The sequence below is a fragment of the Mercenaria mercenaria genome, chromosome 5 (genome assembly GCF_021730395.1).
Source record: "Mercenaria mercenaria strain notata chromosome 5, MADL_Memer_1, whole genome shotgun sequence".
NCBI lineage: Eukaryota > Metazoa > Mollusca > Bivalvia > Venerida > Veneridae > Mercenaria > Mercenaria mercenaria.
The window spans coordinates 89,117,972-89,131,244 of record NC_069365.1 but is presented as its reverse complement, the minus strand read 5'-3'; the positions used below and the strand labels follow the sequence as shown (position 1 = coordinate 89,131,244).

Here is a 13,273-nt window from a genome sequence, read left to right as displayed (position 1 = left end):
GATCAAACACTGCCATGCCTGTGGCTCAACATTAACATGTCTATGGATCATTTTCATGCCTATGGATCAAACACTGCCTTGCCTGTGGCTCATCATTTTCATGCATGTGGATCAAACACTGCCTTGCCTGTGGTTCAACATTTACATCTGTACATCAAACACTGCATTGCCTGTGGCTTAACATTTTGATGCCTGTGGATCAAACACTGCCAAGCCTGTGCATCAAACACTGCCTCGCCCATGCATCAAACACTGCCTCGCCCACGGGTCAAACACTGCCTTGCCTATGGCTCAAACTTCCTACCTCTTGATTGGTAGTCATATTATCTAACTGGGCAGCCACTCTTGTGTACTGATTAATTTGTAACACTTTTAAAAGTTATGCTTTCAATTAACTTGAAAGTTTATTATTTATATACTCTTTAAAACCCTCCCTCCACCCGGCAATATCACTCAGTAGAACTGTCACTTTCTCCTATTCAGCATTTTTACTGTTAGAAGCACAAATAAATGGCAGGTATGTTGTATTTTAACCTTTAGCCTGCTGGTGGTGAATATTTCTGCCTTTGCGACCAGTGCAGACCAAGATCAGCCTGCACATCTGTGCAGTCTGATCATGGTCTGCACTGTTTGCTGTTCAGTCAGTAAATTTTCAGCAAACATCCCTTCGAATAATAAATGGTGTTGCCCAAATTGAATGATGGACCAGTCCATTTTAGAAATTCAGCAGGGTAAAGGTTAAAGACATCCAATGCCCATCTTTCACTAAAACATTTTATCTTTCGATATTTTCTTCAAATGTAGAAAATCCTCCACGAATGCATTTTACTTTACTAAATGTATAAATTGTGTGAGTAGAACTACATTCATAATTAAAAGTGGATTGTTAAAAATCTTCCAGTTTTTTGTGAAAATAAACATTTATACTGTGTTTAGCTGTACATGTATTAAGCGTGTACTACTTTAAACATAATGCATAGTACTGCTAATACACACAAAAATGTTGATATTATATTTACATAAACTATGTAGTTGCATGTTCATATTTACAAATATGAAATTTTGGTCTAATATATCTTTAATATTACCAGAAAGCAAGGACTTTGGCATCATCTTTTTTAATTTCAGTTAAAACTGTTTTGCACAGTCTTAGTCCTAAAAATGTTCAGTCTTGCTTCTCTTACAGATTGTTTTTTTTTTTGTATAAAGATTGGATCGTATATTTTTCAAACAATGTCATATCAAAACAATGTTATTCTTAATATATGTCAAAAGACTAGGTTGTCTGGTTCTCTTTGTTACAAATATTTATGAACTCATACTGTCCTTAAAAATGTTTAATCACACGTCCTATATCATAAGCAATGGCAAAAATGTACTTGCGGTCAGTGAAAAGAATAGCCATTCACTGAACCTTATAGCCGCAAGTATTTATGGCGACCAGTCCAAACAAGGCTGTCAACTACTGCCCACTGAGCTGACCAGTCATCCACGTTATTACCTATTTTGATGTTGTTTACACAAGACCCGAGACACTGTTTATCGACCAGCTTGTAGCTTTTGAAATTCAGTGAATCCTGTTTACGCATCATTCGAACATTTTTCACTTAATTTAAGAAAAGAAAAGAGTAATTAAGCATGAGTAATGAACGTGTTACAATCGTATACAGTATCTGAGTATGTCAATCACGCGCAAGTTAATCCCGGCACGTCAGGTAGCGATCCAGTTTCAATGATAACATACCTGCTAAAATGACAGACATGAGAATATCCGACAACAATTCACCTTCACTTCAGAAAAAATGAAATCTGTGAATTGTTCTCTTTCAGAAATATGTTTGACTCATCACTGAAATGAAATCAATTGTTACTGACACCAGATGAATTTATTTTATACTAAAACGACAATACTTTAGTTATTTCTCTGAGCGACAACTGGTATTTGTTACAACTGGGAATCAAACATAGGATAAATGGATCAAGACTTCAAAAATCTCTCTACCAACTTAAATAACTTATTTCACTTCATGTTAGTTAGCACTTAGCATGCTGGACACAATTGTTTCTGTCTTTGCGACCAGTGTAGATCATGATCAGCCTGCACGTCCATGCAGTCTGTTCAAGATCTACACTGTTCGCTATTCAGTCAGTACCTTCTTGGTAAGCATCCCTTTTAACAGTTAATGGTACTTTCCAAATTGGAAAATGGACAAGTTCATTATAGAAATTTAGCAGGGTAAGAGTTAAGTAACTAAGTTATCTCTTCATCTAAATGTTTAGACAGAAGTTCAGAAAAGGGAAAAAAACTGCAGTATTTATGCAATCTTGTTTTAAAATTAACAGCTGTAATTATTATGCTCATTTGAAATTTTGGTTTTTGAGCTCGTGATGATTAATCGCGCACTTCAAAGTGGTCCAGATGCACAAATAAAGAGAAGATAGCTGCTGTTCATGGCTGGGTTCGGTCCTTAAACTGTTCTGCCAATGTTAAAACCTCATTACTGCCACTTAACACAAATTGGATGATTTTCTTTGACTAATTTTTCCGAGTCATTAAAAACGAACAACCAATTTTGTTAAAAAACTTAATGATAGGTGTCTCCAAGTTCAATAATGAGTATGATATAATCGCATGTCAAAAAGAAGAAAAATAAACGACTAGCCCTTTCATCCCTTTGACAGTATTGTATAAGTGATCGTTAACGATTTTTCCTTCTTTAAAAGAATAAATCACCATTGTTGAAATGTTTTATTATCTTTCAATCATAAAACCTGTTATATACTTATCAAATAATTAAAAACTTCCGCACAAAAGTTGTTTGTGTGCACATCATACAAAAACTGCACATTTCGTGCAATTACGCTAAATATTTATTTTACTCTAACGATTATTGCTTAACAGTCATGAAATAAGCTGCAAAGCTCAATTGATTGCGCCAAAAGATACTCGACCGTTGGCAAGATTGCGTGCCATTTACAATACTATAAAGATCTTCTATAACTTTTTAATGCAAACCCCATGCAAAGTCATTATGCATCCATTTATTTCAGATGCACGCTGCGTTGCAAAATTTACGAAGTCCACGCTAATTGGATTTCAGTAACCAACTTGGCATCAGTCAATATGTTCTTGCTTGCATTCTATTTAATTACGACTTACTCGAGCGAAAAAAACACAAATTACAACACAAGAGCACTTCAGCTCGGACAATACAGAGTAGTAAAACATTGTAAAGGAAGTGAACGTTCAAGTGCTCCCTTATTTGCGTCCAATAATTGGATGATTTTAGTCACTGTCGGTGGGTGGGGTTCATGGCCTCAAGGGTTTGCCAAGGGGAGGTAACCAGTCTTTGATATTAGAATAGGGGCAGGTGCACTTAATTGTAATTCAAACAGAAATGTTAGCTCACCATTGTAACAAAGGTTTGCTGCTCTTTGGATTACTGGTGATAAAAACACCTCAAGTGCCCATTTCTGACAAAAACTGACATTTTTATAAAGTTCATCAACTTTTCCAACACCCGCCAATTTCTAAATTTGCATTTTGTTCAGAAAAAATTAACTCCCTATATACATAAGATGTGTAACACCATAAAGAAAACATTGTATGATTAGTAATTTATAATCTTTGATATCCTATCTTACTTAATTTAAAATTCAAACAGAGCATAATTAAAATTAAGATAGTCCTGTTTATTTTGAAAACACTTGATATATTTGTACAAATGATGAAAGATTATCATTTTTTGTCACCTACTATGGACTTATAATGGACATTGGGTTGAATAACCGAAATAAACATAAATTTAATTAGTACACACAATACACACCTTTAACATTTTTCAATTTTTTGTAAAAAAATAATTTTATATCATATTGATGGTAGCAAAGACAAATCAAGGTCACAAATAGTGAAAACTTAACATGCTAGCCTGAATCACTGTCTGTACAAAAAACTAGAAACTGTGCCATGTCGGTGTTTTTGTTGTGTTTCTTATACGTGTTATTATGGTTATTACTGAAAGGTTTCTATTTTTTTTATATCAAAAATGTTTGTTACTATGGTGAGAAATGGTAATGAAAAAAATATATTTCGGGCAAATTTCTATATATTATACAGAAAAAAAATCATTTTTTTGCAAACATAAAATTACTAAGCTCTGAACACAAAATTTAAAGACAGAATAATAAATTTCACTCATTTCATTATGGAAACATAAAATATCTAAATGTAAGTGCAGTATAATATCTGCCACATGCTCCGGTAATAAGAAAATGCAACAGAAAGCACAAAACGTGTTTTGTCTCACACCTCTTGTCTTTCGACTCGATGCTCAATTTTGTAAAGTGAAATAACTTTCTCATATAATAGCATGTGATCCAGAACCTCTCCATCTTTGTGTTAATTAAAGTACTTACCAAAATCGAAAATATTCCAGAAATAGTGTTATCATATTAACAGTGGTGTATATTTTAGATTTTGTTCCTTTTTCCACAAAGCAGGTATACCTAGCTATATCATTTGTTTTAATGGTCTTACGATATCATAATTTTTTTTTGTTTTATCTTTTACAATAATCTTCTAGTGTCATCTTATTTGTATAAAACTTGTTTTTACATGCAGCACCAATATAAAGAAATGATAGTGAACATATAATACACCTGGCTATTTTCATATGCTGTATTTTTTTCTTCATAATATTTCATCTACAGGTTGTTAGTTATAAAATGGTCACTTTATTTTCAGTGAATATTTATATATTGCTGGCACAGAAAGAATTCCCATGGTTAATGATGCAGCTTGGTGGGGGGGGGGGGGGGGGGGGGGGGGGGGGGGGGGGGATTTGATTTTGGTGGACAAAATCCACCTTTTGATTTTGTTGAATTAAAAGCTTTAAAATCTGACAAAAATAACAGAAATTCAAAAATGACTCTTTTTAACAGTGATAATGATAAATTTTAAATGGAATTAAGTGAAAATTTGGATACAACTGAAAAAAAAACAATAAAGGGGAGTTTAGATTGAGCAGGGGGGATTTCGTCTGGGGGAGGATTTTTTCAGTGAAAGACGTGCACCCTAAGAATAGAGTGCAAAAATTAAATATGTCAGTTAAGTAATATATCATTAAGGTAAGTAAATAATTTAAGTAAGCACAGAAAGTAATTAAGGTAGTTACGAGATTTGGACATGGTGTTGTTACGAGATTTGGACATGGTGTTGTTACAAGATTTGGTGTTTAAGAAAACTATTCAACAAGTGGTATTTTTTATAGTCTTGTTTTTATTGTTTTGTATCAATTAACATTTATAACATACTGTACAATGTAATAATAATGATAATAAACCTGTACAGGTACACATATAGGAACACCCTGTAGTTACTGTATTTCAATAAATACATATACACGAATAGGGGAAATAGTAAATCTTAGTGGAAAAAGACCAAACTAAAATGCTTGGAAGTTATGTCAACGTTGGTAAACAAAACACTGCCTGCGGTATTCAAAATATGGAAGCAAAAGGCTCTTATAACCCTTCCTACTCAAATCTTAAAATCAATCCTTATAATGAATACATGACATGAAAACATACATTTACTGCATTTTCACGAAAAACCTAACTGGCATTATCGGGACTTTCTTTTTAGTAAAAAATCAAAAACTTGTAGAAGTTTGAATAACATTTGAGCAGACTGATGCGTTTTTTTATTCACCTTATTACGAAAGCTACAGTTCTCACAGACCAGTTTCTACCAATCAGCCAGTAGTCTTAATAATTAATTACATATCAGCTTAATTAATCATGTATTAACAAGGTTGAGAAAAAACAATAAGTTACCTTCAATAGATTATGCAACACTAATTCTTTTCTCTTGATGACCTTTGTTACAGTTACGGCCATAAAAGTCTTTGTCAAACTGACTTGAATGTATCAATACATATTTACTGTCATATTTTTAAAAAGGATAATTATACGGAAAAGAAAATCCAAGACAAAAAAAAAAAAAGAAAAATGAAATGCTGATTCAAAATGACTAGAATTATATTTTTTCTCAAAAGTACACGTTAATGACAAGCGATGCAACTTTTCTTCATATTTTAGTTTAATCATCAAACAGAATCTGTCATTTATTTGGGAAAAGTAAGCTAAGGGTATCCCTCTTGACGAACATCTCATTTTTTATTGTTTTAAAACTGACATTTCTGTATTGAAATTCATAAAAGCATATTATTTAATTTTTAGCCTGCTGGCGGCAAGTGATTCTGCCTTTGCAACCAGTGCAGATCAAGATCAGCCTGCACATCTGTGCAGGCTGATCTTGGTCTGCTCTGTTTGCTATTCAGTCAGTAAATTTTCAGTGAACATCCCTTCGAATAATAAATTAAATGATGGACCAGTTCATTTTAGAAATTTAGCAGGGTGAAGGTTAATTAGAATAAAGAATGCACAAATTACCCTAAATAGCTCAACTTCACTGTACTAACCATGGAAATACATTGAAAAACACTGAATTATAAAAAAAATGAGATAATTCTATGTGTGTTCCTTTGAATCAAATAAGCTCAATATAACTATGTGCTCTTCAGCAAGAATTTAATGTTTATTTCGCATAAAACTTGGCAATAAGAAATTAAAATAAGATGGGAGTATTTATGGTATTAATATTCCACAGTTAATAAGAGCAGTTTTTACCATTTTTCAAGGCTACAAGTTTGCATTATTTTTGTCAATAATAGTTCAATGTAAAACAATTACATCTAACTGAAACTCAACCTATTGTGTCAAGTAATGTCGGAAAATATTGATGTTGCTGAGAAGTTTACGATAAAGCCTCCTCGTCTCTGTATCACTTCGGGAATCTCTCCCCATTCTATAGAGATGATGACCAGACAGGAAACGTTATGTCTGATTTCAAACATTTAATTTCTAGGATAACGGAAACATGTTTCCTCTTTTCTAACGAAGAGTATTCTGCAAAAAGTAACATATTCACAACTAAGTGGTCACATTTTTTTACATTTTAGCTTTTACGGTGCCGAATATTATGACCAATGGACACATAATGGACCAATATATGAATGGGTTCCCAACCGTAGTATTAATGGCTTCCTAAAAACATGGATCCATCTGTCATATTGTTATAAAACGATCGCTTGTTTCCTTTATGGGCGATTAAGACAAGATATCTGCAGACGGCCATTACTGGCACTGTGCTAAACGCATTTACATGCTTATTTTTAACATGGTACTCAAACAAGGCAAAACATCGTCAGAAAATGCATCAAAGTCTGCATGAAGTTTGCGAGTTAATGAGGAAATGCACTTTGGAAATTGACAATAAAAATGAAGCTTTATAGGAATTCATTATTTTGAATAAAATGAGTAAACAGGAATACAAGATCGTATAAAGATAAAAAGAATCCCAGTGGAACTTTCTGGACAAAGATGGCATGGATTAATAACTACCGTTAAATATGGACTGATTATGTTACGTTTTACGATAGAAATCGGCGATTTTTGCCCTGGATAATGTCTCGGTCATTAGAGAGAATGACATTTTATGTACATGTACAGTCGGGTACAAGTCTTCTTTTTCTTTTAAATTTCAATTAGCAATACTAAGTTAGAAGTCAAAATTAAGAACATATTAATTTCAACAGAATTTTAATGTACATTATAAAGCATTTGTAAAACCTATTGCTGAAGTTAAAAAACTGTGTATGTTTAAGCTACTCAATATCATCAGCTTTCATTTTTTTGTTGAAAAAAATGCATTTCTAGGAATTTTCTATATCTGTATATACATGTCTGTTAAAGCCTCTACCTCTTTATAGATTCTCTTTCGTTCATTAGCTTAAATTAACTTTCCGATCCTTCTCTTCAATTTTCCTGCTAGAGAAAATTACCATGTAAAAGATTACAACAATCTCCAGCAATTTAAAATACAAAATCTTCAGAAAGTTCCCCATGCATAAATAATCAAAGACACGTTAAACGTTTCCTTTATTAGAAGTTAAGTCTTCTGTTCTCTTGTAATGATTTTAAATGGATTACTACGGTAATCAGTCTTGAAATAAATAGAGCTTGTTAATCAAACATAGTCTCGGCTTATAATGATTATAAAGACTGATGGTAGATCCTTTGAGTCATTTAGTTTAAAATTAATCGAATTCTTACATGCTGTTTATTATCAGGACACTTAGCCCTGCGGATTAAATGCATTTTAGTTTTTATTATTTAACCTAATTTTGTATAAGCTTTATTGTGAATGTTGACTAGTTTTTTAAATCATGAGCGTGTCCCGGGATAAAGCAGTACTGCATTTAATATCTGTAGAATCATACTTTGGAATATTTTGGACAGGTCTGTTAGCAGGGTTAATTTGCTGCTGCAGCTAATAACAAAAATTGAACATACCAAAATATATCATAGTTAAATTATGTTTTTTGCAAATATTACATAATAATGTGAAGTAGGACTACAAGTTTTTGGTAAAACTGGACAAGGACAAAATATCCAAAACTATATGAGGATAAACCGCTTTCCTCCTGGATATTAATCATGTGACCTGCTGGGAGAACATCCAAAATATCATCTACCCTAGTATTACATCTGTGTTTTCCTTTTATGTTAACAACTATAATCTATCTCCAGGCATTTTTTTCATATTTCGAATTTAAAACTAATATTTTAATCTGTAAAAATCATTTTTCTTTTCTGATACAGCATACTACTGGCCTTGAAAATCCACTTAAAAGTACTAGAAAGATATCTTGTCAGATTGACTGCAGAAAAAAAAGTTCATCAGTATTTGACAATAATATTACAGACAGTATAAAAATAAACAGGAAAAAAACACCTTATAAAATGAAATACTTGAAAATATTATCTGAACACATTATAAAAGTAGAAAATGTGGAAGAATTGGAATAAAATAAAAAGGACATCATAGATAATTAAAAAGATATTCTAAAGAACAGTACAGAATATTATGTAACAATGTTGATTTTTGGCTTGATGATATTTAAAATACATGATATTTTCTGTTTTTGATTTGAGTAAAAAATATCTCTGAAAAACACAAAGCAGTTGCAGCACTGGATAAAGAACATTTAAACAGAAGTAAACTGACACCTAAAATGAAATTTGATATAAAAAATCTCATCACTTTTCATAAACATACAGTATGTTATTCTGTGATTATTGTAAAAGTCTGATGCAAAACTGACATCTTTCATACAACACTGTTCTAAAATTAACAGAAGTTATTTACTTTAAAAACTGACATCTCAAAATCTTGTTCAACTTGATTCAGGCAAACATTTACAGATTCTTTAAACATAATTTGTGAGCTGTCAGGTCAAAAAGGCAGTAAGCTAAAAAAGCTGTTTATTTAAAATAACACACTAATTCTAATCAAATAACTGTACTTCATTTAACCAAACATTCAGAAAGATATAAATATATATTCTTTCACAGAAAAAGATTAAAAATTTCAGAATCTGTATAAATGAAAATTTCAACAAATATAATCAGGAAGTCCCTTTTTACATGACAACCCACAATTAGAATCATGGCAACAGTAGATAAAATATGAAGAATAAATATTTAATCCTAGCTTATCACAGTTCTATAGCATGCTTCTGCATAGATGAAATTTGTTTACTACCACACACAGCATCCTTCCAAAATAATCTATGCAAAAACAGGTTTTCTGAGGTTAAAAAACTGAATCTGGGGACCAGTCTGAGAAAGTAGGCTTGCCATTGGTCCACTTCAAAATTATGTTTCAAACCAACCAATCATATCCTTGGCTTTTGAGGCTGGGTACCGATGATATAGGGCTTTCGAATCAGTCTGTCAGAAAAAGGAAGGTTTAATAACTAATTACTAACTTGCTATTTTTTTTTGGTCTTTATATAAAAGTGAAATGACATTTTTTGTCAGATTTTTGGAAAACTGAAGTTAGTTTCAACTTGTAACCCAATCAAATTGCTATAATAAAGAAAGCAACATTTCAATGAAGTTTAAGTTAAGCTTATATTTTAAATGAATACAATCTGTGTGAAAAATGTAAAACTTTGTCAATATTAAGAAGTTAGCATTCTGGAATAAAAAAGAATTCTACTATTAACCAACAATAACCTGTGACTGAAGATATATACAATCACAGAAATGAGGTATTGTGGCCTGTCAAGTTTTCGATATATTTGTCTATCTAGTAGATATCACAAGTTTGTGTCTATATACAGCAATATACAAATTATTCATTGATTAAATGACAAAGTCGTTAGACCATTTTCTGAAAGCTATATCATTTACAATTCTTAAATGAAATGAGAACTGTCTAGACAGACCTTTCTTACCAATGTAGAAGATGAAAATTTCTGTTGGTTTGGGTGGGGTGGGTGAAAGATTTGCGTTATATTCCATATAAGCCTTCCAGGAGATATGGTAAAAAAGTTGAAATCCCACTAGAATGTTTTATAAAACACATAAATCTACTTTTGATTTTAATAAAACCACATATATCCGAAATCTTGTATCCGAAATCATAACATCTCTGTCTTTCTTTTACAGTGTCTCTTCCTTTTGTTTGTTTTTTTCTATGACTGAGAAATTTCTGTATGTTTTGTAACTACATTCTCTTAGTAATAGTAATGAGTAAGAAATTTCATATTACATTATATATGTGGCTATGTGAGAAATTATTTTTCTATTAATAGATTTGTGTCTAAAAACGAGTTACTTTTGCTGTCATTAGAAATACACATTGATAAAGCATAGGATTCTTTAATATCCTGTTTTTGTTTTAATGGTTGTAAGAGATTTAATTAAATCAAATACTACCATTTTCAGGAAAAGTTTTTTTTTATACTGTGAAACATAAATTTCCTCTTATACCATGTACATTTTATACCTGTTCTATGTATATACTAAACAATGTGTCAATTTTCATAACAAACTTCTATGAAGCTCACAGTGTGGCAACAAACAAATTACAAAATGTCAAATCATTTTGATTAACATGATAAAAATAAATTGGCAGCACTAAAAACAACACGGAACATATTCTAGACAGTTCAACAGCTTCCGTCGGCAAATTTCTACACAAACCCAGCTCCATCTCTGGCAGTTTTATCTTCAAGGTCAAGGTCAGTAGAGTCTTGCATTAAATGCACTGATTTTGTTCTGACAGCACCTTATGGAAATTTTGTTTCTGCTGGTTCCAGGCTTAGAATTCAGAAAATGTACTTAAACAAGTTATTCTGATTCCCTAGTTACTGGCACCTGGCTTGCAGAACTCTCTTTCTCAATTTTGCACTGGTACCAAGATTCGGGAACCGTTTCTTTCAGTATTGGTACCTGTGAATCAGTTTAGTTTTATATGGCACCTGCATCCTAGACTTATTAATTTATTACACATATGATGGTACCCAGCTTTCTGATTTCTTGTCTATTTTTTCTCTGTCAATATACGGTTTCCGCACTGTAAATTTTGGTTTTTCACCTTCTACCAAGTTTGACAAAGACCTTTCCATAGGAATTTTATTATTTGGAATTCTTTCAGTGAGATCTGTGGATTGAGGTCTGGAATTTCTATGCGGTGGTAGTGAACAGTTTTGTACATTAGTGAGTGAATAGTTTCCAGTTCCCGCGTTAGGCGGCACATAATTGCTATGCGAGTGTTTTTTGGGCAGTGAACACTTTAGAAATTGTGATCCTCCACCACTACTGGATAAATGAGATTCCCTCTCATCTGGAATAGAAAAATGAAACATACTTTTTATTATTTGGAGCAAAATTTAGTACATAAATGGTCTTTGTAGTAACATTTATTGGTCTGTTTTGTTTGCCAACATCTCTGGTGAGAGGCCAAATTACAGTTAATATATTGTCTTGCAAATTTCTGAGGTTATTTATATTTCTGCACCGATGTATCTGACCAAAGTCCAAAAACACCCTCGTAACTTTGTGATGAAAGCCCTAATAATGGCTGGAATACGCCAAGCAGACAAATAAACAACCAATATAAATATCAGCAATGCCCTCTGTAAAATCCCTCTTCAGTCTAAGCTAAATCCTATTTCAATATTGTCTATAAGCAGCTTCTCCTATCAGAAATATAACAAGAAATAACGTTATTGGAAACCAATATAAGGCAAGATATCACCCACTGAATCTAGCGATCAAAGGAAGGGAGACAAGATAGCTTTGGACGCAGCCGCAGGACAAAGTCTGCGTGTCTTCTCTTGGACAAACTTCTGAAAACTTTTGAGTATTTTTGCAGGCATTTGCCAAAGAAAAACTTCTTACTGAACCAAATTTAGAGGTCTAATATATTTTTCAACAGAATTTCAGTTACTAGTTATTGGATTGAGTACAATTCCGGTAAAGTTCTTAGTCAAACCAGTCAGTCCTCTGAGATACAGTCTGCATACATTGTCCAGATTGTTATGGACGGATTACACTAAACCGGAAGTGACTACCCAGTGTTACATGTGAAGTAGTCCAAAATGTAGTTCCATGCTTTGGATGAAATCTGTTATAATGAGTGACATGAGGAGGTGACAGTTAAATATTTGGCTTATTTTTATTGCTTATTGTATTGAGAAAAGATCTAGACCATTTTCATAGTGAATTTCCTGGAATAAGTTTTATTCTTTGCGGAAAAATGTCTACCTACGCATAATTGCTAAACAGCTGTTTTCATGGGGGCATTTTTAGAGGGTGATATTTCTCAGAACAGATTATTTTTCTTATATACAACATAACATGTCAATATATTTCTATTTTTTATAAGAAGACATGTCATACTAAATGACCATATATGGTTTTCATGTCATTGAAATGCTTTTAAGTGCTGAAAATGAGGTCTGAATATTTTATTGTTAATATGAAATAAATAAGAAATTGAATTGGTAGAGTGTAACCTTCTTCACATCCTGCTGAACCAGCTAAGTGGTCCCTGTTACAGTAAAAACCAATCTGAAAACCAGTCTGGACCCATGGAACTAAAACCAGTCTGTCTCTCGATTAATAAACCCATATGAAAACCAGTCTCAGTTCAAGGAAATAAAACCAGTCTCAGTCCAAGAAATAAAACCAGTGTTTGAAAAACAGTTTCAAGCTGGACAGGACCTGGACTTTGGTAAAACTTGGTACACACATCTGTAGTGTATACTTTATGCTAATATAAATGAATAGTAAAAGAATCTTAGTTGTTTTACATTATCAAAATTTTCTCAACTATTTGTAGGATACTGTATGC

The 13,273-nt window shown here is 32.4% G+C and overlaps 1 protein-coding gene across 4 annotated transcripts in view; it reads right to left on the bottom strand.

The window, feature by feature from the left end:
* Positions 1-5,261: 5,261 nt before the first annotated feature.
* Positions 5,262-13,273, bottom strand: part of LOC123557885 (protocadherin-11 X-linked-like) — a 111,518-nt gene continuing 103,506 nt past the window's right edge. For all 4 annotated transcript variants that reach the window (XM_053544258.1, XM_045349639.2, XM_045349640.2 and 1 more), the window contains one exon: positions 5,262-11,761. In XM_053544258.1, the coding sequence (XP_053400233.1) occupies positions 11,421-11,761 (341 nt within the window). In that variant the 3' untranslated portion in view covers positions 5,262-11,420. The remainder of the gene's footprint in view (positions 11,762-13,273) is intronic.